The sequence below is a fragment of the Pagrus pagrus genome (assembly GCF_965226575.1).
Source record: "Pagrus pagrus genome assembly, chromosome: 19".
NCBI classification, from domain to species: Eukaryota; Metazoa; Chordata; class Actinopteri; order Spariformes; family Sparidae; genus Pagrus; species Pagrus pagrus.
In genome coordinates this window covers 24,495,296-24,522,126 of record NC_140203.1, presented here as the reverse complement: position 1 = coordinate 24,522,126, position 26,831 = coordinate 24,495,296, and the positions used below count along the sequence as shown (strand labels likewise).

Below are 26,831 nucleotides of genomic sequence, written 5' to 3'. Positions count from 1 at the left end.
CCAGTCTTTACAGTTGCCACTTTCTATCCACCAAACCTAGGTTCATCTGTCAGATGCCACATTGTGAGGTATGACTTATCACTTTGCTTAAAGGACAACCCCACCGACCCATCAACATAAGAACAAACAAGGATAGCCAGACCAGTCAAGAGAAGCCCAAAAAAGAGCCGAACTTGATTCCAATATGACGGAAATAACGTTATCACAACTTTGGATAAAACCATAACCGGTCTGGTCACAAGAGTCACAGAGACATAGGACTGCATCAGCGCCGCTGAAGACACACTTCACTCTGGACAAAACAGTGCTTCACCTACGCAAACAGAATGATTACCTGCTTGAAAAAGTTGATCAACTAGAAAACTATAGCAGGCGCAACAACATCCGAATCATAAATCATCCGGAAGGTTGTGAAGGTGCATACCCGGTGAAGTTTCTCACTGCCTGGCTCCCCTCTACCCTGGGCCCTGACAACTTTGACCCAATTGCCATAGAGCGGGCACACAGGGCACTATTCCCCAGACCACCACCAGACAAGAAACCAAGACCCGTCATAATCAGACTTCTGAAATATCAAGATAGAGGGTCCTGTGAGCCGCTGCTATGACTGAGAGAAACACCACTCAACACAACAGCAGACCTTTTTTCTTATTCCCTGACGTGAGCCAGGTGGTATATGGTGGTATATGAATAGCTCAGCTCAACATGGCTAAAACACTGAAATGTACATAATTCAATGTAAACAGGCTGAGTGGGCCAGTTAAAAAAAAAAGAACATGATTATTTGAAAAAGTTGAAAACTGAGATAGCATTTATACAAGACAGCCACCTTAACAAAGTCAAACATCTAAAGTTAAAAAGGGAATGGGTAGAGAAAGTATATTCATCTTCATTCAATTCAAAAGCAAGAGGGGCGGTCATCATAACACATAAAAACCCACCATTTTCTATTGTAAAAAACTCCTCTGATTCAGCAGGGTGGTATGTTTTGATTCAAGGTTATACAGTATGTATTCTGAAACCTGGACATCCAAATTATGATGACCAATCTTTCATTCAAGAAATATTTCTCAAAGTCTCTGAATGCTCGGGGAATATATTGATAGGAGGGGTTTTAACTTTTACCTCAACCCAGTTCTAGACAGGTCCTTAAACACTGTAGTGACGAGGACCAAAGCAGCTAGATCCACATTGACCATTATGAACGATTTAAACCTTTGTGACATTTGGAGACACTTTCACCCCACCACAAGAGTTTACTCCTTCCACTCCTGTCTCCACGATTCCTATACAAGGATAGATTTTTTTTTTCTTGCACCTATATCAATCAACCCACAGAGTTCTGGAAACCAAATATCTACCTAGATCATCTCAGACCATGCCCCATTGACTCTTTCATTCTTGATACCTGAGAAAGTGCAGGGACCATAAAGATGGTGGCTTAACAGAAATCGTACTTCATCAGAGACCAAATTAAGATTTACTGTGAAACAAACGCTTTTTCCCCTAATAGCTTTGTGCTATGGGACACACTGAAAGCCTAAGTAAGAGGGCAGATAGTTTATGTTACGAATGGCTTAAAGGAAAAACACATGGCTGAAGTAAACGAGCTGAAGAAGGGTATCCTACAGTTAGAAAAAGAAAAATCAAATGTCACGCTCCAGAGAGACATATCGAACAGTAGTAAACAGAAAGCTAAATACAACCAGTTAAACACTTACAGAATAGAAAGAAACATTCTTAGAACCAAGCAGATACTATGAATTGGGGGAAAAGGCACATAAAGTCCTGGCTTGGCAGCTGAAGACGGGGGTAAAATCAAGAGCTATTAATTCTGTAGAAATTAAAAATGGGACTGTAACGGTAAACCCAAACAAGATTAATAATTGGTTTTAAACATCATTATTCTTTATTATATACATCGGAACTCCCAGACAATCTTACCATGATTGATTCATTTTTATCAAATATTGAATTACCGGATTAACAGAGGAGGACCAGGAGGAGATAAATTGTCCATTCACCCAAAAAGAGATTGAAAAAGCCATCTCCTCATTGCAATCCAATAAATCCCCTGGTGAAGATGGTTTCCCTCCTGAATAGTATAAGGAGTTTAAAGACCTTAATTCATAAGAAAAATACCCCCCAAAATGCTCCTCCTATAGGCCAATTAGCCTCCTCAATGCAGACTTTAAGATTATCTCTAAAGCCTTGACCAATAGACTAAACAGGTTCCGCCCCAAACTTATCAGTATAGACCAAACAGGTTTCATAAGCAAACGACCCTTGGCAGATAATCTCTGCGGACTCTTGAATATTATTCATTTAGCAAACACCAGGAATTAACCCCTTAATCAATCAATGCGGAAAAGGCCTTTGACCGCCTCGAATGGATTTGATTTGGGTTTTTTGCATCTGTCATTAATTGGGTGAAAAAACCTTTACCACAAACAATGATAGTCACAAATGGTATAATGTCAGCTTCTACCACACTACAAAGGAGCAGCAGACAGGGCTGTCCACTCTCTGCCATCGCTCTTTGTCCTAACAATAGAGCCGCTGGCACAAGCTGTCAGGCAAGACCCAGACATAAAAGGCATCAAAGTTGGTCAACTAACTCACAAAATTAGTTTATTTGTAGATGACGTAATTTTATTTCTTACAGACCCAGCCCGATATTGAACCAAACTTATCTAAAAAGTTATAGCATAATATCTGGCTACAAGGTGACCCAAAACTGACCAGAGTTATCTGTGCCAATCACAACCATTTAAGTGGCCTCACAACTGGTTTACATACCTAGGTATCCAGGTAGTTAATGACCTTAAGAACCTGTATAAATATATATTCTGCTGAGTATAATGTACTTGTTTCAGTCGCTCCCTATCCCTCTCCTGAATAATATTTTTAAAACTCTTGATAAAAACATAAGCAAATTTATCTGGAACCATGAAGTAACCAGGGGGCGTTCAGAGAGATTGTCATGGGATTATAAAATGGGCGGCCTCTGCCTCCCCAATTTCAAATTCTCACACTATGTCAAGAAATATTACTACACTTTTTTTCCTCACTAAATAGAAAAATACAAATGCAGCTTCTGAATGAAAGTTTTTCCACTTTTTACCAAACTAACACTCAGCAGTTCAATTTCCTCCATAACTCTAAATTCAAACTGGACATCTACGAAATCAAACTCACCAAACAGTCTTGGTTTGTCTTTCCACAATCACTTCTGGTTTGGTCCCAATAAATCCTCAGTTCACAGAGAAAGATCTGAAAATATTCCGGCTCTACGCGTCATTTTCACCTGCTGCTGATGTCTGACTCTCTCTCTCTCCTCTGCCGCTTCATGCCTCTCCTGTCCCCGCCTGTCATGTCTTCTCGTCCCGGAGTCATAGTCCTGGTCAGAGCCGCTGTAAATCACCTCTGTACTGTATCCCCTGTCTTCAAACTGGCATATATTGGTCTCAGAGGCTATTTTCAGTCCTCTTGCCTGTCAGACTCCCCCTGTGATCAGAGGTCACAGTCCAGGCAGACTCCGGTCAACTAATGGTGCCACTTAGCTCCACAGCTAACTGAACCACCTGCTAACAGTAGCTAGTCGCTGCAGCCAAAGATAGCTACAGTAAAGAATATGGTGAGCAGCAGATAGTGGTTACTCTGCCCCCTGTAGCTTTGGGGTTACCTTAGAATTCATATCTTCATTGGATTAATAAATTAATGGTATTTTAATCCATAATGCAAAAAGCTTGACGGGTTCAAAGTACTACTAAGTACTAAACCCTCGTAAAGTCACTGGATACATGTATAGTACATGTACTTACTGTAGCTCAAAATGGTCTTCTTCACCCAATCTCCGGGGGAATGTCTCACACTTATGTGAACATGTAATAAACTCTGTATATTTTACATTGAGCATATTTTATATATCTAAATAATGCATATATATGCAATATACACTGCTCAAAAAAACACTTTAATCTGGATGATGTTACAGGCAGCATAATGTTCACCACGGTGTCTCCAGACTCTTTCACACCTGTCACATGAGCACAGTGTGAACCTGCTCTCATCTGTGAAGAGAACGAGCAACCGATGACAGACCTGTCAATTCTGGTGTTCTCTGGTGAATGCCAATCGAGCTGCAGGGTGCTGGGCTGTGAGCACATGTCCCACTAGAGGATGTCGGGCCCTCATGCCACCCTCATGGAGTCATTGTGTAGGGATCTGGCAGTGCTCCTCCAGTTCCTCCTCGCACAAAGGAGCAGATACCGGTCCTGCTGCTGGGTCGATGATCTTCTGCGGTCCCCTCCAGCTCTCTTTGTGTAACGGCCGGTCTCCTGGTATCTCCCCCATGCTCTTGAGACTGTGCTGGGAGACACAGCAAACCTTCTTGTGACCACATTGTATGGATGTGCCATCCTGGAGGAGCTGGACTACCTGTGCAACCTGATTGGGCTGCAGCTACTGCCTCATGCTACCAGAAGTGACAAGGACACTAGCAGAACACAAAACTAGAGAAGAATCAGTCAGGAAGGATTAGGAGAGAGCAACTGTCTGTGGCCACCACATGCAAAACCATTCCCTTTTTTGGGGGTTGTCTTGCTTTTTCCTCTCCATTGCACCTGTTGTCTCTTTCATTTGCACCAAAGCAGGTGAAACTGATTCACAATCAGTTGTGCTTCCTAAATGGACCAATTGATATCCCTGAAGTTTAACTGACTTGGTGTTATACTGTGACGATTAAGTGTTCTCTAAATTTTATTCTCACTAACATCTTTCCTCTGTCCTGCTCTAGAATGAAGTGTCAGATGATGATTTTAAATTAGAGGTCACACAGATTCATAAGGTAAGTGGATGTGTCTGTGTCTCAATCATTAAAAGAACTCAAATTAAATTTTCTCATCAATGCTTCCACCCCATATTCAGTTGTGTACGTACGTGTGTGTGTGTGTGTATGTGTGTGTAGGATTTCACAATGGAGACATTTGCTGGCCCGGTGTTTGCTAGCCTGCGTGGCTCTTTAGGAATGACAGAGCAGGAGTATCAGCAGTCACTCTGCTCTGAAAACTGCTATCTCCAGTTCATCAGTAACTCCAAGAGCAAGGCCGACTTCTTTCTGACGTGAGTCATTCATACACACACTTCTCCCACTATTGAGTCTTTATTCTGGACTGAAATCCTATTTGTCTTAAGACCAAAATGTATCCGTAACCATACCTATAAACAAACCCTAACTCTGACGCAAGTATGAACCTACCAGGCTGGCCACACTGGCTGCTTGTGTGCTGTGTGGCGGCTGCGTCTCTGAGCTGCTGCTGCTGCTCACTCCCGTTTGTGTGTCCACACAGGCACTGTGCTGCTGCAGTGTGGCTCCTGCCTGCCCTGTCTGTTTACATGGAGTTTGACTTTGATAATTATCAATAAATATGATGACGTGATTTTCCTTTATACAGCTGAAAGAGCGAGTAAGCTGGAGGGGGAAGACAGGGAGGGAGGGAAGAAAAAGAGAGTGCACAAGAAAAAAAACTGCCCTTCACCTGTTGTGTGTATTCTCTTCATGTCTGTGAGGTATCCTACACATACTGTACAGACATTAAAACGTCCAAAATGTCCATATGACTGTCTACAGGTCGTTTCCAGGTCGATTTTTGCTGAGAACCAGAACGCGTGTGGTAAAAATAGCCAAGACTCCGAATCTCTAGATGAAGCGACGCTGCAACCACGCATGTGAGCAGCGCGACTTATGCAGCCAGTGTGTCTGCTTTAAACTGTTTATATGGACGCCAAAATGAAAGCGAGAAGTAAGGCCACGCACTGCTCACGCAGCCAGTGTGGCCAGCCTGTAACACCTTGGCCAGAAATAATTAGAAGTCAACTTACATCTTCAAAATGACTGAGGTGTGCTGAGGTGTGGAAAGCTGCTTCTATTATCTTACAATTATCTCAAAATATAGTATAAAAATAACAACATCATGATAAAAGGCCCAGGGTTTGGGCTGTTGAAACGTTGATCCACTTACTCTTTACTTTTGGTCTTCTAGAAATGATAAACGCTTCTTTCTGAAGACCCAGAACAAAAGGGAAATCAAATTCCTTCTGGCCAACCTGAAGATCTACATGGAACATCTGAGGAAATACCCCCATTCACTGCTTGTCAAGTTCCTAGGTACACACATCACACACACAGGGACACACACACAGGGACACATTTAGCCAATCTAAACAAAGCAGAAAGTGAGCACACTATGATGTTTGAGAACAAAAACATTGTATTAATATTGATTTGAAGGTATATTTTATCGAAGATTAAACTATTTAGAGACAGGGTGTTTCATAGTGTCAGTTTCACATGTGTCTCTTCGGGCTACAAAAAACCTCAATGTTGCATGGTGCTTTTCTGACCACACACACAATCTCACATTCAACAGAAAGCTTTATTGCAAGAAATGATCAATGTTCAGTGGAGAAAGAAGTATTGAGTAGTAAAACTACCAGTAAAACACTGTAAAAAATACTTAATTACAAATAAACTAGTGTACAGCTGTGTAGTTTAGTTGAGTGGCACCAGGCTTCTCCAAAGGGTCACAACATTCTACACTCACTGATATTTTGTTTTGCACTTAATCTAAAGATAATGTGCAATATGAAAACAGCTGCTTTTAGTTACAAACCTACAGAGAAATCATCACCCCACTCTGCTGCTCCTCTCACCTCTATGGAGCTTTGTTAGCCTCTTTAAGCTAAATTAGCTGGTTTTATGACACATTAAGTGTTAATGATTCCATTTCCAGCAGCAGCAGGAACCTGTTTTCAGTGTAAAAGCTCTGATAAACCCACTGTACCTGACAACATTAGCAACTGGCTGGTGGACATAGTGGAGCATTTCGCAGCTAAAGAGCAAGATATTTTGTTGGGAGCTGGTGGAGACCAAAACCGAGCTAAATTCAGAGTGAATATTGGACTTTGATTGATAAGGTGGCCAGAAACAAAACTAAAATGAATGCTAATATTACTTTGTGTCTTTGGACTGAATGATTTCTCAATGTTTTTTCAAGGTGTTCACAGGATCAAAATCCCACACAGGCGGAAGGTACAGATCAAATTTAATCACTGCTCTATGTGGCATTATGATTATAGGATGTTACAAAGTATTATAAAGTGCATCTCCTTTTCCACTTGTCATTTGCAGAAATACTTCATTGTTATGCAAAGTGTGTTTTATCCAGATGATCGAATCAGTGCCAGGTAAGCTTGGTTTGCTTGTCCCCAAACAGGCAAAGCATGAGTAGTATTTTTATGGTATTAACAACACAGAAACAGACAGTGCTGCCTCTCTGTGTAGCCTGATTTGTGTTTTGTGTTGCCAGGTATGATATTAAGGGCTGTGAGGTGAGCCGTTGGACAGAGCCAGCACCAGAAGGGAGCCAGATTATTGTGGTTCTCAAAGACCTCAACTTTGAAGGGCAGTACATCACTCTGGGTAAGGAAACAGAATATAATGTTTCTATGTGCTGTGAGCTATGTGAAGTGGTAAGGGTAGCAGGATGTCACTGCCTTCAGGCCAATCAATTTAAAGCTAACCACAAACTTCTGCTAACTGTAGCTGCTGTTAGCTAGTTAAACCAAAGTTCTTACATGTTACATCTTTAACACTGTGCCAAGATACATTTTTCCATCCTAAATAAACCACTTGCAAACATCTAGTTCAAATAAATCTCAGTCAAATAAAAATTCAATTTCAAGAGTGTGTCATGTGTTGTATGCCATTGGTTTTATTCATATATCAAACATACTGTAAGTGTGCTGCACATTTCTGTTTGAGTTGTAATGTTGTGTGGTCCGTGTGTGTGCAGACCGGCAGCGACCCTGGCTCCTTCGGCAGGTGGAAATTGACACACAGTTCCTCCAGAGGCTCAATGTGTTGGACTACAGTTTCCTCCTGGCCCATCAGCCCTTACACCATGATGAACGCCACCAGAGTCTCTCCTTCGCTACTCTCATCATGAGAACCAAAAAGTCAGTGTCTTAAAGTTGTTTTCCTGAACTTTCATGACAGGGTTTCTCATTTTTTTTTGTTACTGGCTGCTGTATTGTTTTGCAGTCGTAAATAGTCCAGTCATTTATTGCCAAAGACAAATACTAAGGGCAACAAATACTTTTTGCACGTAAGTAGGTCATGGTCAGCTACTATTATTTTACTATAGAAGGAAGGCAGAAGTACCTTAGTACTAGTAATCACACATCACCTACACTAGTAAGTAAAAACTAATTGTATTCAAATAAAAAAATGCTGTCATCTTTTTCTTTGTTTTTTAAATATCGTGATTTGTCTTGAGAAATGTTTTAATAACTTTTTATTTTTATTTTTATTAACACAGATACATACACATACTTCCTTATACCCACACAAACATATTCCAAATAATAATAATAGTACTATAAATAGGGGGGAAAATAAACAAAAAACAAAACAATAATAAAAAAAAAACAATGAAAACAAACAGAAAGCAAAAACACAAGTGGACAAACAAATAGCAAAACAAATAGCATGCTTCCAGTCCCTTTCAAACCCCACCCCCCCAGCCCCTTAAATGGTCTCAGGCACTATAACTACAAAATTCATAAGCAACCTCAAAAGAAATATCGAGAGGACAAAAACATGTACATCACACAATGACATCAAATAATTTTCCATTGGAGCCCAAATTTCAACATAACCCACGTCATTATTTTCCAGACTAAAGGCTACCATTGCCTCGGTGACCCACTCCCTCTCCGATGGGGTTTTGGAACAGATCCAGTTGTTGATGATCACCTTTTTTGTGATCATGCATAAAGAGAGGAACACTTTCTTGTCCTTTGGTGGAACTTTATTAAAATTATGTAGATCTCCTAATATACAGTACATGACTCTGGTGTTAGTGGAATAGTTATGTTAATGTTGTTCATAGCGTGTTTTGTTATACCAAACCAAATTTCTTTTATTTTATGGCAATCACAGAGTAAATGAAACAAAGTTCCATCAGTATTGCCACATTTTGGACATTTACTGTCTTCTTGTAAGCCCATTGTAAATAGTTTTGACGGTGTGTAGTATAATCTGTTGAGTATTTTGAATTGTCTTGGTTTATTTTTTATACATCGAAAAGGTTGCCTTGCATTTTTCCATATTTGGCAGGTTATGACTGTAAAGAACATTTTCAAATGTGTGTACACAAATTCTCAGCTTATCTATCGACACACATTTTTCAATAGAGTGGCGAAAGGTAATATAGTTCAAGTACTCACTCTTTGGAATATTATAATCAGTGATTAACTCATCAAAGTTTTTAAAACAATTGCAATTATTATTATTAGAGAATGTGTGACAAAGCCTAGTCACTCCATTGTCCTTCCACCTTTTCCAATTAATAACCTTTTTGTTCACTGTTATATTTGGGTTCTGCCATATTGGCTGATTTATTGAAGTATCTGTGTCAATTCTTAAGACCTTTGCACATGACTTTAAAATGTTGAATGACACTTCAATGGGAGTTCCAATCAGTACCTTAGGAAATGTTTTCATATAGTATAGACATCCTGAGTCAATATTTAAGCTTTGTAACATATTCTCCTCAGTGGTTTTCCAGTCTTTAATCACACCGGGATCAAAAACATATTAACTTGCTGACAACCAAATGATAAATAATAATGAAAAAAGTTAGGGAGCTGCAGACCACCTTTTTTGTATGGATTAGACAACCTCAAGTATGAGCATTGCGCCTTTTTACCATGCCAAATAAATGCTGAGATTGCTTTATGTAAGTCATCAAACCAGGCTTTTTGTATGATAGTGGGCAGCATTCTCAAGATGTAGTTGACAGTAGGGAGGATATTCATTTTTACAATATTTACTTGACCCCACAGAGATATGGGAAGGCTTGACCAGCGATCAATATTTGCTCTTATTTTATTATAGGTTTGAGTGAGGTTAATATCTCTTGTTTGATAGATACTTGATGTAATTTTTAGTCCCAGATATGTTAATTCTGTTTGTTTCCATTTTATTTTGGTATTCCGTACACATGTGATAGTACAAGTTTTATTTAAGGGTATCAATTCACATTTCTCCAAATTAACTTTATATCCTGACAGAGAGCCGTGCTGAGTAATGATCTGTGTGAGATGGATTCTACATCTGTTAAATAATAATTTATGTCATCACAGTACAGTGATATTTTATATGTTTGACTTCCAATATATACGCCTTTAATATTATTTTTCAGATCTTATTATCTCAGCTAATGGCTCAATAACCAAATTAAATAGGAGACCTGAAATTGGGCATCCTTGTCTTGCGCCTTGATGTAAAGTGAATGGTTTTGAAAAGAAGTCATTTGTTCTTACTGAAGCTGTAGGATTGTGGTAGAGCATTTTGATCCACTGTATAAAGTTGGTGCCGAACCCATATTTCTGTAGAGCACTAAACAAGAATGACCATTCAATGCGGTCAAACGCTTTTTCAGCATCAATAGTACACAGCGCAGCTGACAGAGGGAGCTTTTTTGAATGTTGTATGATATTAAATAATTTCCTTGTATTATCAGATGAGTATCGTTTCCTCATTAAACCAGTTTGGTCGCTATGTATCAGCTTTCCAACTACCTTAAATAATCTTGCTGCAAGAACTTTAGCTAGGATTTTATTATCCAGGTTGGCTAGAGATATTGGATGATAGTTCTTGCACAAGAGAGGATCTTTACCTCTTTTATGGATTAATGTAATATGTGAATGATTAAATGACGCTGAGAAACTGACGTTTTCATATGATGCTTGATACATCTGCAAAAGGAGGGGTGATAGATCCCCACTGAACTCCTGATAGAACTCTGCATTATAACCATCAGGCCCCGGAGATTTATTTTTAGCAAAATAATTTATGGCCTGATTTATTTCAGATAGAGTTGTGGGCTGCTCTAATGTGTGCTTTTCCTCTTCTGTTGAGAAGGGAAGCTTTACATTATTAAAAAACTTTTCTAGTGACTCAGGGTTATCATCACCTTCAGACTCATGAAGGTTTTTGTAAAATTCAGTAAACGTTTTGTTTATTTGATCTGGATCGGAGGATATGGAGTCATTTAGTAATCTGATACTAGAAATTTTATTTTTTGTCGTCTGTTTTTTCAGTCTTGAGGCTAACAGCTTTCCTGCCTTTTCCCCACTTTCATAATCATTTAATTTTGCTCTCTTTAGTTTATATTCAATTTTTTCTCTTATAATGTCATCATATTTCATTTTTAGTTTGCACAGTTCTGTCCATATTTCATTCTTGTATTCGTTTGACAGTGAACTTTTGTAACGGCTTAATTTTTGTTAACAATTTGCTTTCCTCTTGCTGCTGTATCTTCTTCTTGAAGCTACCGATCTTAATTAGCCCCCGTCTGAGGCAACATTTTAATGCTTCCCATATCATTGGCAAATCATTTATGGAGTTTTTGTTAATATCCATAAATGTATGAGTGTATTCACTTATTTGTTTCTTAATTTCTGGATCTCTGAACAGAGAATCATTGACCTTCCACTGTTTAAAACACACTGGTGCTGATTTTAATTCAAGGTCAATCTGAATAGGACTATGATCAGATATCACTATTGGATGTATTAAGCTTTGTGTCACATTTTTAACAATATCTTGAGAAATTAGGACCAAATCAATTCTTGAGAAGGTTTGATGCCTGTGGGAGTAAAAAGTAAAAAGTGTGTAGAGTTCTCCAGATATCAACAAGCCCAACAGCATGCATTAACTTGAATAACGTAAATACAGATTTTTTCGGTTGGTTTATCCTCCTGCTCTTGTCAACCTGTGGATTTAATGTTAAATTTAGATCTCCCCCCAATATAACTGTTGAGTCACAAAAATCTACTAATTTACTCTCAATTGCGCTGAAGAAACCTGGACAGTCTTCATTAGGTGCATATACATTAACCAGAGTAAAACTGTTTGATTCCACAGAAACATTAATAAGAATATATCTCCCGAAAGGGTCACTTAATACATTGTTGACTGTGAGGTTTAATTTCTTATTAAATAAAACAGCAACACCAGCTCTCTTTGAAGATTGTCCAGCACCAATTACCTCACCTACCGTTCTCTTTTTAGATGACCAAGTTTCTCTGTTCTTACATGTGTTTCTTGGAGACAGACGATATCTGGGGAGAATCTTTTTAAATGCTTTAATATTTTACCACGTTTAACCTGGTTATTCGCTCCGTTCACATTCCAGGATATAATTCTTAATTTTGTGCTATTCATTAAACTAACCTAAAGATCAAGTGTAAAACAAGATAGTATATATTTCTTCTTTTCGTTGTCAAAAACATATGGATACAACAAAAAACTGCCTTCTTAGTTTCCATTCTCCCACCTATCCCTCCCTCCTCTCTTTTCCCCTCCCGTCCTCCCTCGCACCCACTCCCACACATACATAGAACGTGCCACACATAGGACAAAAAAACTAACAAACAAATACACATTAAAGAAAAAAACTGAGAAAAACAATCAAACAGAGTACAAACACAAATGTGTCCATAGGGATATCGTCCATAATCTGTTTTCCTCAGATGTCCATGATAAGAGTCACTGTCACCTAATGCTTCCCAAATATATAAATAAAGAAAGAAAGAAAAAAAAAAAGGGAAAAAAAGGAGGGGGGGAAATAAATCAGCGGGAAAGAAAGAAAGAAACAAAACAAAATAAACAAACAAACAATATCGTGATTAATATCGTATCATGGACTATGATGATATTGTACCGTGATGATATATATACTGTACACACACACACACATACATATATATGTATAGAGGCCACAGAGGAGACACACAGCGCTCAGTGGCAGGCTGCCGATTTTTCATGCATGGAGCCAAGAAGTTAACTACATAAACTTTAAATTCATATAGCAAATGGCAGGCTTTGCTTGTGGCTTTAGGGATCTTTCTTCTCAGTTCAAAATTCATTCTGGAGCCTTGTTTAACTCTCAGTTAAAGTGAAAAAGCCAATGGCAAAAATTCCTGACGGTGGCATGGCCGAGCAAGTGGCTTCAGAAACGGAAAGCCAAAAAGATGGAGATGAGCAAAAGCCAGAGAATGTGAGAGCTAAGACTAAGGGCCAGCAGGCATTGTCTAGTCTAGGAGGCGTGTTTTAGAGGGGGGAGGATCTTTGGCGCTCTTTCAGGGAACGCATCGATTACTAATGAATTCCTTTGTGTGGCGAGATAACCGGCCTCTAACCAATTTTCACAATAGTAATAACAAATGATCTGAGTTAGAGTCTGTTGTTACTTTAAATTTCAATCCGTCTGACATGACACGCTCACCCTCAACTCCGCTGTCCCGGATGCGGTCACCCTGGTGACCCACCAAACAGCACCTTCTCATGAGGAGAGGTTCCAACCAAAATTGGCACAGATAATAATTTTTTTAGGAACCAAACATGTTGTTGCCATGTTCCTAAAATGGATTGTAGCTCACTGTTTGAACATTGGGTGTCACTGTAATACCAGGCTATGGGCTCAGGTTTGAAGGTAGGCAAGATACTGTTGACATCAGGTGTTTGACCCTTGAAGGTCAAAGGGTTTTTGACCACTGTGTTTGTTGGTCACACTGTAAGCAAAGCGTTTGGTCTTTGATGGAAACTGTAAATGGCCATTGTTCACGTTTCTGCACAGTGGAAGAAATAGAGATTGTTATGCTGCTATTGAAGGACGGCCTGTGGATTCTGTGAGGAATGCAACACACAGCCTACGGTAATCAAACTGAAAGTGAGGCGTGTCAACTAGGTCACTCCTGGGTTAGACACCTCAGTGGCTAAGTAATAAGCTAGCTTCTACAACTTTTAATGAGATTAAGGCAGAAAAGTCAGTAAATTGGTCTAGATTATGTGGGTGAATCTTATATTATCTGCTGTCCACAGCTGCTTTACACCATATGAAAAGCATGGAACCCCTGCAGGACTGATATGGTGATAAATCCAATGCTGAATAATCAAAAAATAATCTTTATTTAAATAAACTTTAAATAAATCATTTTTATGTAGCCTAAAAAACACAACATACTGACTCAGACAGTGCAGAACTAACAGTCAATCTCCTTTCTCCCTTTCTCTGGATAAATACAGCCTTCTTGGGTGTCACATCAGGTGTATGGCATCAGCTTCACTCAACCCTGCACTGATACTGATACTGAAATATTTAATTTTTCAGTGTCAGGCATCACCACATCACCTGCGCCGATGCATAACATAGAATTTATTTTGGTCAGGTGTAGTGTTGTTGTGCACCGCATTGTGCATACACCTTAGAGTGAAGCATAGGCATGGCACAGGTGATCATGATAACATGTTCATGTTACACCAAAATGAAACACACATCACCTACACAACATACACAGATCAGGCATAACATTATGACCACCTGCCTAATATTGTGAAGGTTCCCCTTGTGCAGCCAAAACAGCTCTGACCTGTCAAGACATGGACTTAAGACCTCTGAGGGTGTCCTGTGGTGTCTGGCACCAGGGCGTTTTATAGTGGATCCTCTGGGTCCTGTATGTTGGGGGCAGGGCCTCCATGGATCAGACCTGCTCCAGCACGTCTTACAGATGCTCGATCAGATTGGGATCTGGGGAATTTGGAGGCCCGGTCAACACCTTGGGCCCTTTATTGTGTTCCTCGAGCTGTTCCTGTTTGCAGTGTGTCAGGGCACATTGTCCTGCTGGGGGGCCACTGCCATCGGGTAGTGTTGTTGTGATGAGGGGGTGTACTTGGTCCACAACAGTGTTTGGATGGGTGGTGCGTGTCAAGTGGCATTCACATGAATGCCAGCACCCAAGGTTTCCCAGCAGAACATCGCATTGTGATGAGATGATCAATGTTATTCACGTCACCTGTCAGTGGTTTTAATGTTGTGGCTGATCGGTGTATGTGAGATACTAGTGTGGCCATTGTAAGCCTATAGAAATTGTAGGTGCAATGTCAGACATTGGCCAGATCGCAGAGGTCTTGTCAGGCACTGGTGAGGCGTTCGAGATACTGGTGTGCATGTATTTTGTTACTTTATATGCACTGTATTTCTGCACCATGACGGCCCTTTTCCTGTGTGTGTGTGTGTCAAGCTGGAAGGACAGAAGCTGCATACCCATAAATGACACAGAACTGTAGTAGACTATCTCAGCAGAGTTTGCTATTACTGTTTCAGTACAAACATTTACCCACCAGTGTGGTGGAGAGCCTTTCCAATTTACTAAGAAGAACCCCGTCTGCGGCTGAGAACCACAGACGGGGGCCAGGGGCAGACAGTATTGACTTACATGTTAGTTTTTGGTCTCTTTTACAGGATTTGCTGACAGTGACAATAAATATTGATCTAAGCCAGCCTTTTCCCTCAAAAACAATGAATCGTCGTAAATGTGCTGAAGTGAAGTGAAAGTGCAACTTCTTTACATTTCTGTTTTTGTGATGAATTTCTCTAAATCTTTAAAATAAAAACGTTATACATGCAAAATAGGGGGAAATATATTTTACAAAGAGTGGCATGTTAAAGTGTCAGAAGCCAAATTCTCAGCCAGAAAATGCCCTAAACTAACACACACACACACACACACACACACACACACACACACACACTGAGAACTGAGCTGGCTGATCAGACTGGTGCATTTGATATCCTGTGGATCTTAAACCAAACTGTAAACCAAACTGCTTACACATGTAACATTTAATCAGATGCTATATGAGTCATCTGTTGTAACATTTTTAAAAAAACATCATGGAACTAGTTTATCTATTCTTAGAGGTCAAACATAGTGGTTCTCAGAAATACTACAATGCAGACACTGAGTCAGCTTCCCTCTACTGGAAGTAGTGTGATCTGAGGGTACAACATGTGGTGCAATATATCATTATGTAATTAATCTTGATGCCTCGGTGTAGTTAAAGCATCTGTCTCGCCTTCAAGAAACATATGATTAACATTGATTCAGAGAAACTCAGACATCCACAGACTGACCAACTCGTTTCCCCCGAGCAGTTGTAACACATGGGCGAATGGTGGGTTTTCATCCTTTTTAGCCACATAATGTTCCATGGATGTCAGAACCACTGTAAGTCAGTCAGAGTCAGAGAGTTGCCAATTATGCCAATTAAATATCTCAAAATCTCCCAAATTGTCACATCCTGTCTCTCTGTCCCCTCCAGCCATATTCCCACTTTCTCAAACCAACTCATTATATTCTCTTCCTGTCCACCAGATGTGATCTGACTATTTCACCTGTCACAGTCACCGCACTGCAACACTACATCCTGCCCTGCAGTTACTCATTTTCTCCAGTCCAGTTCGGTACGAGTTGGGTACAACGGGAAAGATGTAACAAAAGATCCCCAATCCATAAGGCTAGATTTGATCATTTTATTTTCTACTGACAGCAGCTCAGTTACATTTTGTTCCACTTCCTTAAGACAGACATTTGTAGAATTGCATTGAAAAATACAATAAAACAAAGGAAAAGTTAGTAAATAAATAGACTTGGTTGCCTTTAAGACAAAAGCAAGCAAATGAATAATTACAGATCATAAAGAGGTTATGTATCTAACTCATTGTAAAGCCACAGTAAACAGTAATGAACTGACAGTTTAACAGACCTCAGATGTTCAGGAAGCTTGTTCCAGCAGTGGAGAGCAGGGGAACTAAATGATGCTTCAACTTGCTTGGCAGTGCATTAAGCAGTAAACAGTGGAAACACACTCTCACACAGTCATAGTCCTATTTTTATGTGAGTGTGATAAAAATGACGGAAATTACTTCAATAATGTCTTCGACCCTGTCTGCTTTCATATCCAGAGGCTGCTTTAAAACTGCAGGGAGAAGTTGTCGCACTGTTTTATATTCTTTCGCTCTGGTGATTGACACATCTGGGTGATGCTGTCCAGTACGTGTTAACATGTTTGACGTGTTTCCTCTCACATACAACTGTCGAACAGCAGCGACACACCGTCCTCGTCCCAACCACCACCTGCTCTCTGAAACTTTCCCACAGATAGCAAGACCGTGTGGCCGTTCATCCATACAGCGTGTAATGATGGCACTTGGGTGGTCCACTCCTGTCAGCCAAGAGCAAACCCAATAAACCAGAACCGGCCCAAATCAGGACCACAGTTCCTTGCTATTCTGGTGGGCTGGATCTGGCCCTGACAATTAACTTGTTGATGCCTTGTCATTCATGTAGGATGGATCAACTCTCCTTGAATTGAGTGCAGTGCTGACTGCAGGCGTGCTAACGTCACCCATGCCTTCTGTTGGACCAAGTGTTTCCTCAGCTTCGACACACTGCCCTGGGCACTAATTCATTCTGTACCATTAAAGGAGCACTCCGTAGTTTTGGTGAAGAAATGTTAATGAGAAGAGAAAGATATTTTCATTACTGAATAACCAGTTTCATAAACACAATTTCATACCATTTGAATTTGTTTATATGTGGCGCATTAGTAGGAGGTCAGAAATGTTTGCGTTACGATTTGTCTGGAATGCAGCATAAGTCTGCGCCATGCAGCTTGTGCTCAATATAATACTATGTTATTTTATTCTTTCCAATATCTCTTTATCGTTGTCTCTATTTTGGGGGACTTACTCTTGTGCTGCTACTTATTTCCCTCTGTACTGCTGTGTTACAAATTTCTCCCAAGGGGGATCAATAAAGAAACATCTTATCTTATCTGATCTTAATACTGTATATGTGATGGGCTTAAACACAGTCATGCAATAGCTAATACATGCTTTTTCAAAGGAGAGCAAGTCTTTTGGTTTTTCTGCCAAAATGATATCATGCTTGCATTCTTACTTCTGGGAACGAAGCAAAAACACATTTATTAATTTGACAACTTGTGCTATGCTTTGGAAAATAATTCACATGTTAGTTGCTGTAATGTGATATGCCAAATCACATCATATAAACTAACTGATTGGAAGTTTTCTCATTTGAGTAATACGATGAAACTATGTGGAAAGATTAATTCTTTTGAATCTAGAATCATCTGCTGTGCTACTAAACTGTCTGTGAGTTGTGAGTAAGGCTACATAATTGCTCTGACTCATACCCACTCTCTTCCCTGTGACTTTATCATTCTAGATCTGTGAATCCAGGCTCCAGCCCTATTCATGCAGGCATAGCTGCAGTCCCTGGGGCAGTCCCAGAGGATGACTCCACCTTACTTTTGTCTGATGTCGATGGCAGTTGTCTAAAGCCATCACAAGCAGGCGATGCATTAAGTGGTGGCACTCTTCAAACTGGACCAGGCTGTGACGCTGCTGAGCTTCAAGATTTCAGGGCCCAAAACCGACGTTTACTGCCCAATTTAAAGAATCCTCTGCATGTCATCGATGGGCCTGAGCAGCGCTACTTCATTGGCATTATTGACATTTTCACAGTTTACAGTTTTAAGAAGAGGCTGGAGCATTGGTGGAAGAGTCTGAGACATCCGGGCCGGTCCTTCTCCACTGTCAGTCCACAGACTTATTGTCTCAGGCTATGTCACTGGGTACAGGACCATACCAAGTAGACTATGGGTAAGCAGTGGACACTTCCCAGCAGCACTCACTGAGCATGTCTAAAAAACTAAATGGTCAACCAAAGTCCACACACATGCACACACATTAAACAAGTTTATCTACATCTGTTCACATTCTTTCATTTTGCCACATGCTCAAAACACAGGCATGACCTTTTTGGCACTATATCTGTGTCTCGTTTGTGAGTGTGCAGTAGACATTTTGACTAACGCAAAACAATGAGACTGGATATGCGCAAACAATAATTTAATTCGAGCAAACAAAAATACATTCTGTACTCACTAAAATTAATGGAGTGGTCTAAATAGTAAAACAATATGTTCAAATCCACCGCGTGTCCATCTTCGAAGCTTCCATATTACGCTCGTTTTCAGGTTCGTACTTTTATTTGGTCGTCTACTTGAAAATGTTGACATGCTTTCATGTTCAAAAAACATCAGAATACTCTGGTCAAGTGCCTATCTCTTTAAGGCCCCCTTTGCAAAACCCCAGTCTACTCAGATTGGTCTGCTCTCACGAGCCTGAGCAGACACCGCCCAATGTGTTACCACATCAGCTCTGCCTGTGCTTTCTCAAGCATGTCCGTGGGGGCATTGCAGACTTCCTGACAGCTTGTTTGTAGGCTATGTTTCTAAATATGGGCTGTGTGCGTTTCTCCATGGATTGAACGCTTGATAGCATCTAGACCTAGACCTACTTTATAATCAAAAAAGATTGGAAATCTTGCTTTCTACAATATTGGATAATAATAAGTAATAATAAGTTGCCATTGTCCCAGTGCTTCCATTGTAGCCAAAATGCTACTTGTTATTGGATCTGAGATGTTATGAAAGAGCTAAAAATTACCAACTTCAATTCTACATTTGGCTGAAATTGTGGCACAATGAAACACTTTTCCAATTTGAAAGTGCTGCTATACAAGGGAGTACATATACTGTAGCAGGGATGATTAGTTGTCAAGACTGTGACTGTGTAATGGTGCATTCAGACCAAACGCAAAGAAAATACGTTACGTTCGGCAATTTGATTGTGGGATTATTCACTTTTTAATCGTCTTACTCACGCAACACCCAGCTCGATGAATTTCATTGTCTGGAGCTGCATCTGGATGACTGCAGCTTCCAGTTCTACCTGAGGCTGACCGGTGCCCAGTTGTCAGCTGCAGAGTGCGTGCCCATCTGTCTCCACCGAATGGCAGATCCTTAATAGTTGTGTTAAAATCCATAAATAGTAACTGTAACCCGCATGTAGACGTAGACTGAATGAATCTGTCTTACCACATCAGTATGAACCCGAAACAAAGAGATTTCTCTGTAATCTGACTGCAATAAATGGATCAGAAGGACGCTGAAATAACATCATAATGCTGCCTTGTTAAAAGCCTGAATTCATGCTTCGCCAGGTCTGTTGGCTAGACGACAAGCAAACAACTTTTAAAGTGCTTGTTCCCTGAATGGATCGGAGCTATGTTGTGCTATGGCTTATCAGGTAGTCTTACTTCCTCGCTCACTTTCCTCCATGCCAGCTCCTTATTTGTCTTGTCTCGGTACGAGTAGATGTGTTGTCGTACAGCTCTGGGTGTCTGCAGACGACCATGATTAGTGTTTTTTATCCTCTCCTCCATTGCTGTTCATGAATGTCCAGACATCAGCAGCGTTAATGTCAGTGTGAATGTCAACACTGATAGGCTTTCACAACAAAGTCATTCGAAATCCTCGCTTGAGTTTGAACAAATTTCCGTCTATTTGCAACTTTTCATTGACTTTATATTTTATCTAGATTAGCGAATGATACTCTCCATGGATAATAGCAAACCTGCAATTTAAGCAACATTATATAGTTATATATTCATATTTTGCCCCTCACCATATCTGCAGCACAGTTGTTGTAAATACAACTACAAATGAAAATCAGCATTTCATAACAATATTAGGTCATGAAAACGTATGCCTTGAAGGAAACATGCATGCTCAGGCTTTTTTGCCATGCGGCAGTTAAAGTTTGCAAACGCCAAGTTAATGTAACCTGAACCTGAGACAATACCACCTGGCTATAACCTGGCAGCTAAACCCCTGTCCAAATGGGTTGACTTAGCTCATGATCAAAAACTAGCGAGTCGACAACTTTGCTAACAGCCAAACATCAAGAAAGTGCAACAACACAAAACATATGACTAAGCAAACTAGCAGCTAATATTACTTACTACTCCACAGCTAGTCTGAGACTCTTGTCTCTATCTCTTTTACTCCATCAACGTCCTCTTCAGTCTCTTCACCTCTGTCACGATGTCCGTAGAAGCTGCTGAGCCTGGTTCTGATGCCCCCCTTGTCCGGCTCCAGGTCTTGATCCAGAATGGGCACTAAAAACCTCCTCCTGACGGTCCAAATCTGCCTTGATAGCGATGTAAACACCAACACAACCTGGCGGTGCTCTCAGCAGATTTAGCTAGCTGAGCCAACTTGTAGCTACAGTACGCAGCGGTGACAGGTTGCTTCCAGGAAACTCTGTAAATCACAAAGAGCTGAGGCAAAGCAGCTGGAGGACATCAGATGGAAAACCAGAAAATCACTGATAGTGATGTATGTGATGTACTGCTGTTAACCACTGTGATGCTACCCTGTCATGGAAGTTACATAATGCAGAAACAAGTGATGGGGAGCAGAGTGGCTGGGACGGAGACACCATTCACCCTATTACAAGGCACTGTAACATTAAAATGACGTATAACTATATATGTATATATATATGGCCTTTATATGGCTTTATTTACAAGACAGCTTGAGAGATGAAAGGAAACGGGATGAGAGAGAGGGGGGATGACATGCAGCAAAGGGCCACAGGTCAGACTCAGCCCCTGGGCCCCTGCCGCGAGGACACAGCCTCTGTATGAATGATTTTAAAGCTGTTATTTTATGGTAAAAAAAAACGTTAAAGTTAAGTTTTCCCAAATACAGTACAGTGGAGAAAAGGGGGCTTCCAAACATGCCCAGTGTGAAACATCATTAAGAGGATGGAAGCTCCATCCTCTAAATACATAAAAATATTGCTGCTGTTGTGCCTTCGGAAAATAAAATAAAAGCTTATAAAGACAAACACACACTTTATAGGCTTTATATGTCTGCATTTACTTCCAGCCTCTATTTCATTTTGTTAACAGTATGTGCCTGCATTTAATGGTTAGATAAATACTGTACAAAGAGAGTCCTGAAGGAAAAGCGTTTGCAGCCCTGAATGCATTTCCCTTTAGCTTAAAGTTGAGTCGCTGGAATGAAGCAAAAGACGATTGTTTGATTGTCTTTTTTCAGACTTTTGCATTGGAACGGCAATTTAATTTTCAGACAGTCCATTAATATGATTTATTTTCCCAGAATTTTTTATTAGTGCCCTGTGTGCCAAAGTGTCCCCCGCTGTGCTGTGTTCTTTAAAACCTAAACAGGTGCCATTTGAAATGTGCTGCACAGGGGAAGTAACACAATAAACCATTTAATAAACCATTTATTTATTATAAATTATCATTAGGCGTCATGACGTATTAATCGTAGCATACATATGAAATATTTACAAGTGTCTTACCTTGTGTCTTATCTACACACGTAATCTGCAAAGACATAAATGACCATGCTGACCAGAGTTGCCAGATGTCACATGGATCCTCACAGACAAGCAGATGCAGAAAGGTTAACTTTGTTTAAGCAGTAAAGGTTGTCTGGAGCTGAGTCCGACTACTGTAAACATGTTTTAGAATATGCCTGTTACAAAATGTATTGTCCAGAAGACTGTCGTTCTGGCTACTGACTTGTTCCCTGACCTAGCCTCCCCCCAGCAAACCTTATTACAAGCCTATACCTATTCATTCACTTTCTATGTGCATTGTATAAAGTAAATTTCCCTGTTCCAGAGTTCAAAATTTATCTTCCTGTAATGTGCAATGGAAGATGTTTAAGCACCACTGAGAGGCCAGAATCAGAAGATAAAAAAAGGTTTCCCTAATATGCTACAAACTCTACAATGTTGTCCTGTAAAATCTGTTTTATTGGCCGAAATCTCTAGTTTAGCTTTCCTCATTTCCTGATTTTAAACTTTTGTGTGTTGATGGTACAGTATAATTGAATGCGACTGTAAAGACTTGTACTTTCTCTACATCTTTGGGGAAAAAATGCACACCTTTAATAAGAGAGTTTTTATTATTTGTCATTTTAACATGTTCTCAGAGAAACTTGCATTCTTCCCAGAATTCAGCAGGGTCTCCTAAGAATCCTTACACAAAGCTTAATCGACAAATGTAATGTTTGCTTTGCTGACCAGGACGATTTCTCTGCTTGTTTATGAATGTCTGAATACAAAGAATGAAACTGTGAAATACTCTGAAGCTGTGCAGGACTTTTGATGATGCCAACCAACTTGTGCACCGCAAGACAGCAGCTTTCTGTTTCACTGTAACACAAAACATGCTTGTGCCTGTCTGCAAATACTGGGAAAGGGATGTGCTGTAACCTTTGCCTTGCCTTATTGATAAAGACCTGTGGTTTGTTTGGAGTCCTTTTCTTTCGGTGTTTAACAACCTCACACAGACAGACAACCCGCCATTATGTTCAGTGTCAAGTTACTTCACTGAGAGCAATGCCCATGCAAGGGAGGTGCCTTATGTATCCCATGATTGTCTCAGTGTGTGTAGAAACATAAAAGGGGCCAGTGCTCCCACGGCTGTAGATGTGGAATTTATCTGGCTGCAGGAATGGCTCCCCTCCTCTGGAATAATCTCCCAGCCGACATCAGACAAGTGGCAATCTCTAAGATTTCTGGAAGCGGCAATTGCAGGTGTATTTTTTGGACTTCCTTGCTTCATGGAGACCCAGGTTCACCTGTGTGACTTCAGTCAGTTGGCAACTTTGCCAAGCCTCAGTAACATTCCATTCCATTTTTCCTCCATTTCATTATCCGCTGTTATCAATCTTTTCTTTTTTTGTTCGGCCAAGACTGTTAACAGTACCGTTAACCGTTTACTCCCAACACTAGCAGAGACCAGGGTAAACAAAAACTGCAAACCACCTACTCTCTCTGGCCGACCAACCACTGCTGGGTGAATGTGTCACTAAGTGTGCGCCGCTTGTGATATTTTCCAGGAAAGTTTCCACCGACACCCAGTGTACATCTTTGGTATTACAGCAAATGCAAGGGCTTTCATCAGTGGGCCACAGACTCAATCTTCATTGTGTCACCTCATTCGCGATAGATAGTGACTTATCAGATAGGTATTTACATGAAAATCTTCCAGATTATTACTTTAACCTTCAATTAGTCCTTGACTTGGATTGCTAGCTTCTTCGGTGGGTCGGTCTCAGTCTCAATGAGTCTCGTACCTGTAGTATTAGAATTTACATTGTCCTCCTGACGAGAATCAATCTGTTTATTCTGATTAACCTTGCATTTCTCAAACTGCATTCCTCTCTCTATAGCTTTCTCCTCCTCCTCTGGCTCCTCCTCTCTTTTCATTCAGGCTCCCTTGTGATGGACCACCGACTGGGAACATCTCTCTCCTGGCTCCTGCTGCCTCACATATTGATGCTTATGGATGGTCATACCCTGGGCTCCGCTGGATCATTGCACTCCTCTGTTTCACGATCTCCTTATATCTGTATTTCTGCTAAATTTGATGCCTCTTCATTCTGATGTTTTCTTTTTTATTGCTAATTATCTTGTGTGGCCTGCCCTCTTCCAGGTCACCACAGTGGAGAGGAGGTTGTGTGGCTCGGGCACCACTTGGCGATGCCTGGAACCACACACTTCACATATATAATTATTTATATCAGATATTCTGTCAACGCAATTTGTAAACTGTGATTTTGTTGTTCTTTTCTGTACATGCCACATCTACTGCATGTCTGTCTTTCCTGGGAGAGGGATCCCTCCTCTGTGGCTCTTCCTGAGGTTTCTTGCATCTTCTTTTTTCCCCTTGTTAAAATGATTTTTTTTTCTTAATATGTGAAGTTTTCCTCACTTGAGTTGATTGTCTAAGGACAGAGGATGTTCACTGTACAGATTTGTAAAGCCCTCTGAGGCAATGTGATTGTGATTTGGGGCTGTATAAATAAAGTGATTTGATTTTTATTTGATATTTCATATAGTATATCCTGGTATTACAGTACAACCACATTAAAATGTATTTCTGAAAGAAAACAGGTGTAAGCTAATGAGGCACATATACTACATCAAAGTCATTATTTGTGAATAAATAAAATACAGTAAATTTCTTCACGGTTAATGACTTTAATGTGAATTATATTGAAGTATATGTACTTTTCCAGTGTGCACAAAAATATTTTTGAAAGAAGGCTTTCACAAAACTAATTGAAAATATGTCCTTAAACTAATTACAAGTAGAAAAACTACCACTAAAGGCAAGGTGGCTGCAGGAATGGCTCCCCTGCTCTGGAATAATCTCCCAGCTGACATCAGACAAGTGGCAATCTCTAAGATTTCTGGAAGCGACAATTGCGGGTGTATTTTTTGGACTTCCCTGCTTCCTGGAGACCCAGGTTCACCTGTGTGACTTCAGTCAGTTGGCAACTTTGCCAAGCCTCAGTAACATTCCATTCCATTTTTCCTCCATTTCATTATCCGCTGTTATCAATCTTTTCTTTTTTTGTTCGGCCAAGACTGTTAACAGTACCGTTAACCGTTTACTCCCAACACTCACTTGGCTGCATTTGAAACATCAAACTGGCAAACTCTGTCTGAAAAATAAAAAAAGCCTTTCATAAATTAATACAGGATAGTTTAAGGATTGTTTTGAATCAACGGAAAAGGTTTTCTCCATCTTAACCGCAGCCTCACCAATCTGGAGTCACACTAGTACTCTCCTCAGGCAGAAACACTGGTAGAAATAGCAGCTACTGAAGATGGATGATTGGCAAAACATGTCCCACTGTTCAGTAATGATGGGTGGAATGTTTTGATCTACATATAAACAACATTGTGGGTTTCTACATTTTGAAAAAATGAAATGATGGTCTTTTACTTACTTTTAATACATTCATCACGTGGCAAGAAGTGCAACTTGAAATGACTAATAATGTTGTGTTGTGACAAAAGGCAAGGTTACCTGCTCACCTTACATGATCCATACCCTCAACCCTTTTCAATGGTCCTTTGAGCCAGTGGTGACTGAATCAATGGTAGGTGTAAGGGAGACCGAGGAAGAGAAACACTTTCGGTGGAAGTGGATGAGGAAAATGCGGTGCTGGGTGAAGTATGAAGCATTTTAAAAACTCAGTGGCCAAGCCTAAATGTGGCTCGGGTAAATGTCTGGGCATTATTATACGGCACACAACAAACCAAACAACCAAACACAACAAACCAAACAACCAAAGTAACCTAAAACATTTCAACCTTGCTGCTCTGCAGACTCCATGACTGTGTGTGTTCCAGAGTACAACCACACACAATCCAACCTTCAGTAAAATAGCACATGGTTAAACTTAATTCCTGTCTGCCTTCTCCTTCAATGCTCACCTAACCTGATCCATAATCCACACCTGGCCCTACCATAACGAATGAATAAATGACAAGTCATCGTGAGATTTGTTTTAGAGCCACAAAAGGAAGTGCGATGGGGAGTGGTATTAACTTCCATTTTTGTGTGGTTAAACCAGGGATGAGAGGAACTCTCGTGTAGTCATCAGGCTAACTTCTACTTACTGTTACTTAGCCATATTTCCAAAAATGCAAATCAAATGGGAGTCAATCTCAATGTCTTTTGGCACACAGTGTCTCCGCCTAGTGGTGGCTGTATTCCTATACTCATTGGGAATTTGGAGAGAGTTCTGACACTTGGAGCTCGCTGCAGTGAGTCAGTATGGTAGAGTGTTGAAGCTGCAGGAAGCAGAAATACTCTACATTCCTGTGAGTGTCCTGGCATGCAGACTAAAATGGATCGCTTGTTAAGATATTATTGCAGTCAAAATTAATGGTAATTCCCTTTCTGTATTGGCGTCAAGCTAATGGACTAGTTGCTGGTTATATAAAATCTATTTGGGAATCAAAGAATTGATTTAGGAATTGTAAATTAAAGAATCTTTATTACCCTCACTTCTAGTGAATACTGGACTTAATTTCATCATATGGACAAAAACACATCTCCAAATGAATGCTTATATTGTGTATCTGCTACATTTATAAATGTATAAATACATTCGAGTGTCCCGCCATTTGTAGTGAGTGTGTAGATGA

The 26,831-nt window shown here is 40.2% G+C and overlaps 1 protein-coding gene across 6 annotated transcripts in view; it reads left to right on the top strand.

The window, feature by feature from the left end:
- Window positions 1-24,134, top strand: part of pip5kl1 (phosphatidylinositol-4-phosphate 5-kinase-like 1) — a 47,397-nt gene extending 23,263 nt beyond the window's left edge. For 5 of the 6 annotated variants that reach the window (XM_084383790.1, XM_084383793.1, XM_084383791.1 and 2 more), the window contains 8 exons: window positions 4,799-4,849; window positions 4,970-5,124; window positions 6,045-6,169; window positions 7,059-7,093; window positions 7,193-7,248; window positions 7,371-7,483; window positions 7,857-8,019; window positions 18,163-18,705. In XM_084383790.1, the coding sequence (XP_084239916.1) occupies window positions 4,799-4,849; window positions 4,970-5,124; window positions 6,045-6,169; window positions 7,059-7,093; window positions 7,193-7,248; window positions 7,371-7,483; window positions 7,857-8,019; window positions 18,163-18,592 (1,128 nt within the window). In that variant the 3' untranslated portion in view covers window positions 18,593-18,705. Of the gene's footprint in view, window positions 1-4,798; window positions 4,850-4,969; window positions 5,125-6,044; window positions 6,170-7,058; window positions 7,094-7,192; window positions 7,249-7,370; window positions 7,484-7,856; window positions 8,020-18,162; window positions 18,706-24,058 lie in introns of those variants that run through there. The other variant, XM_084383789.1, reaches the window with a different exon arrangement.
- Window positions 24,135-26,831: the final 2,697 nt, after the last annotated feature.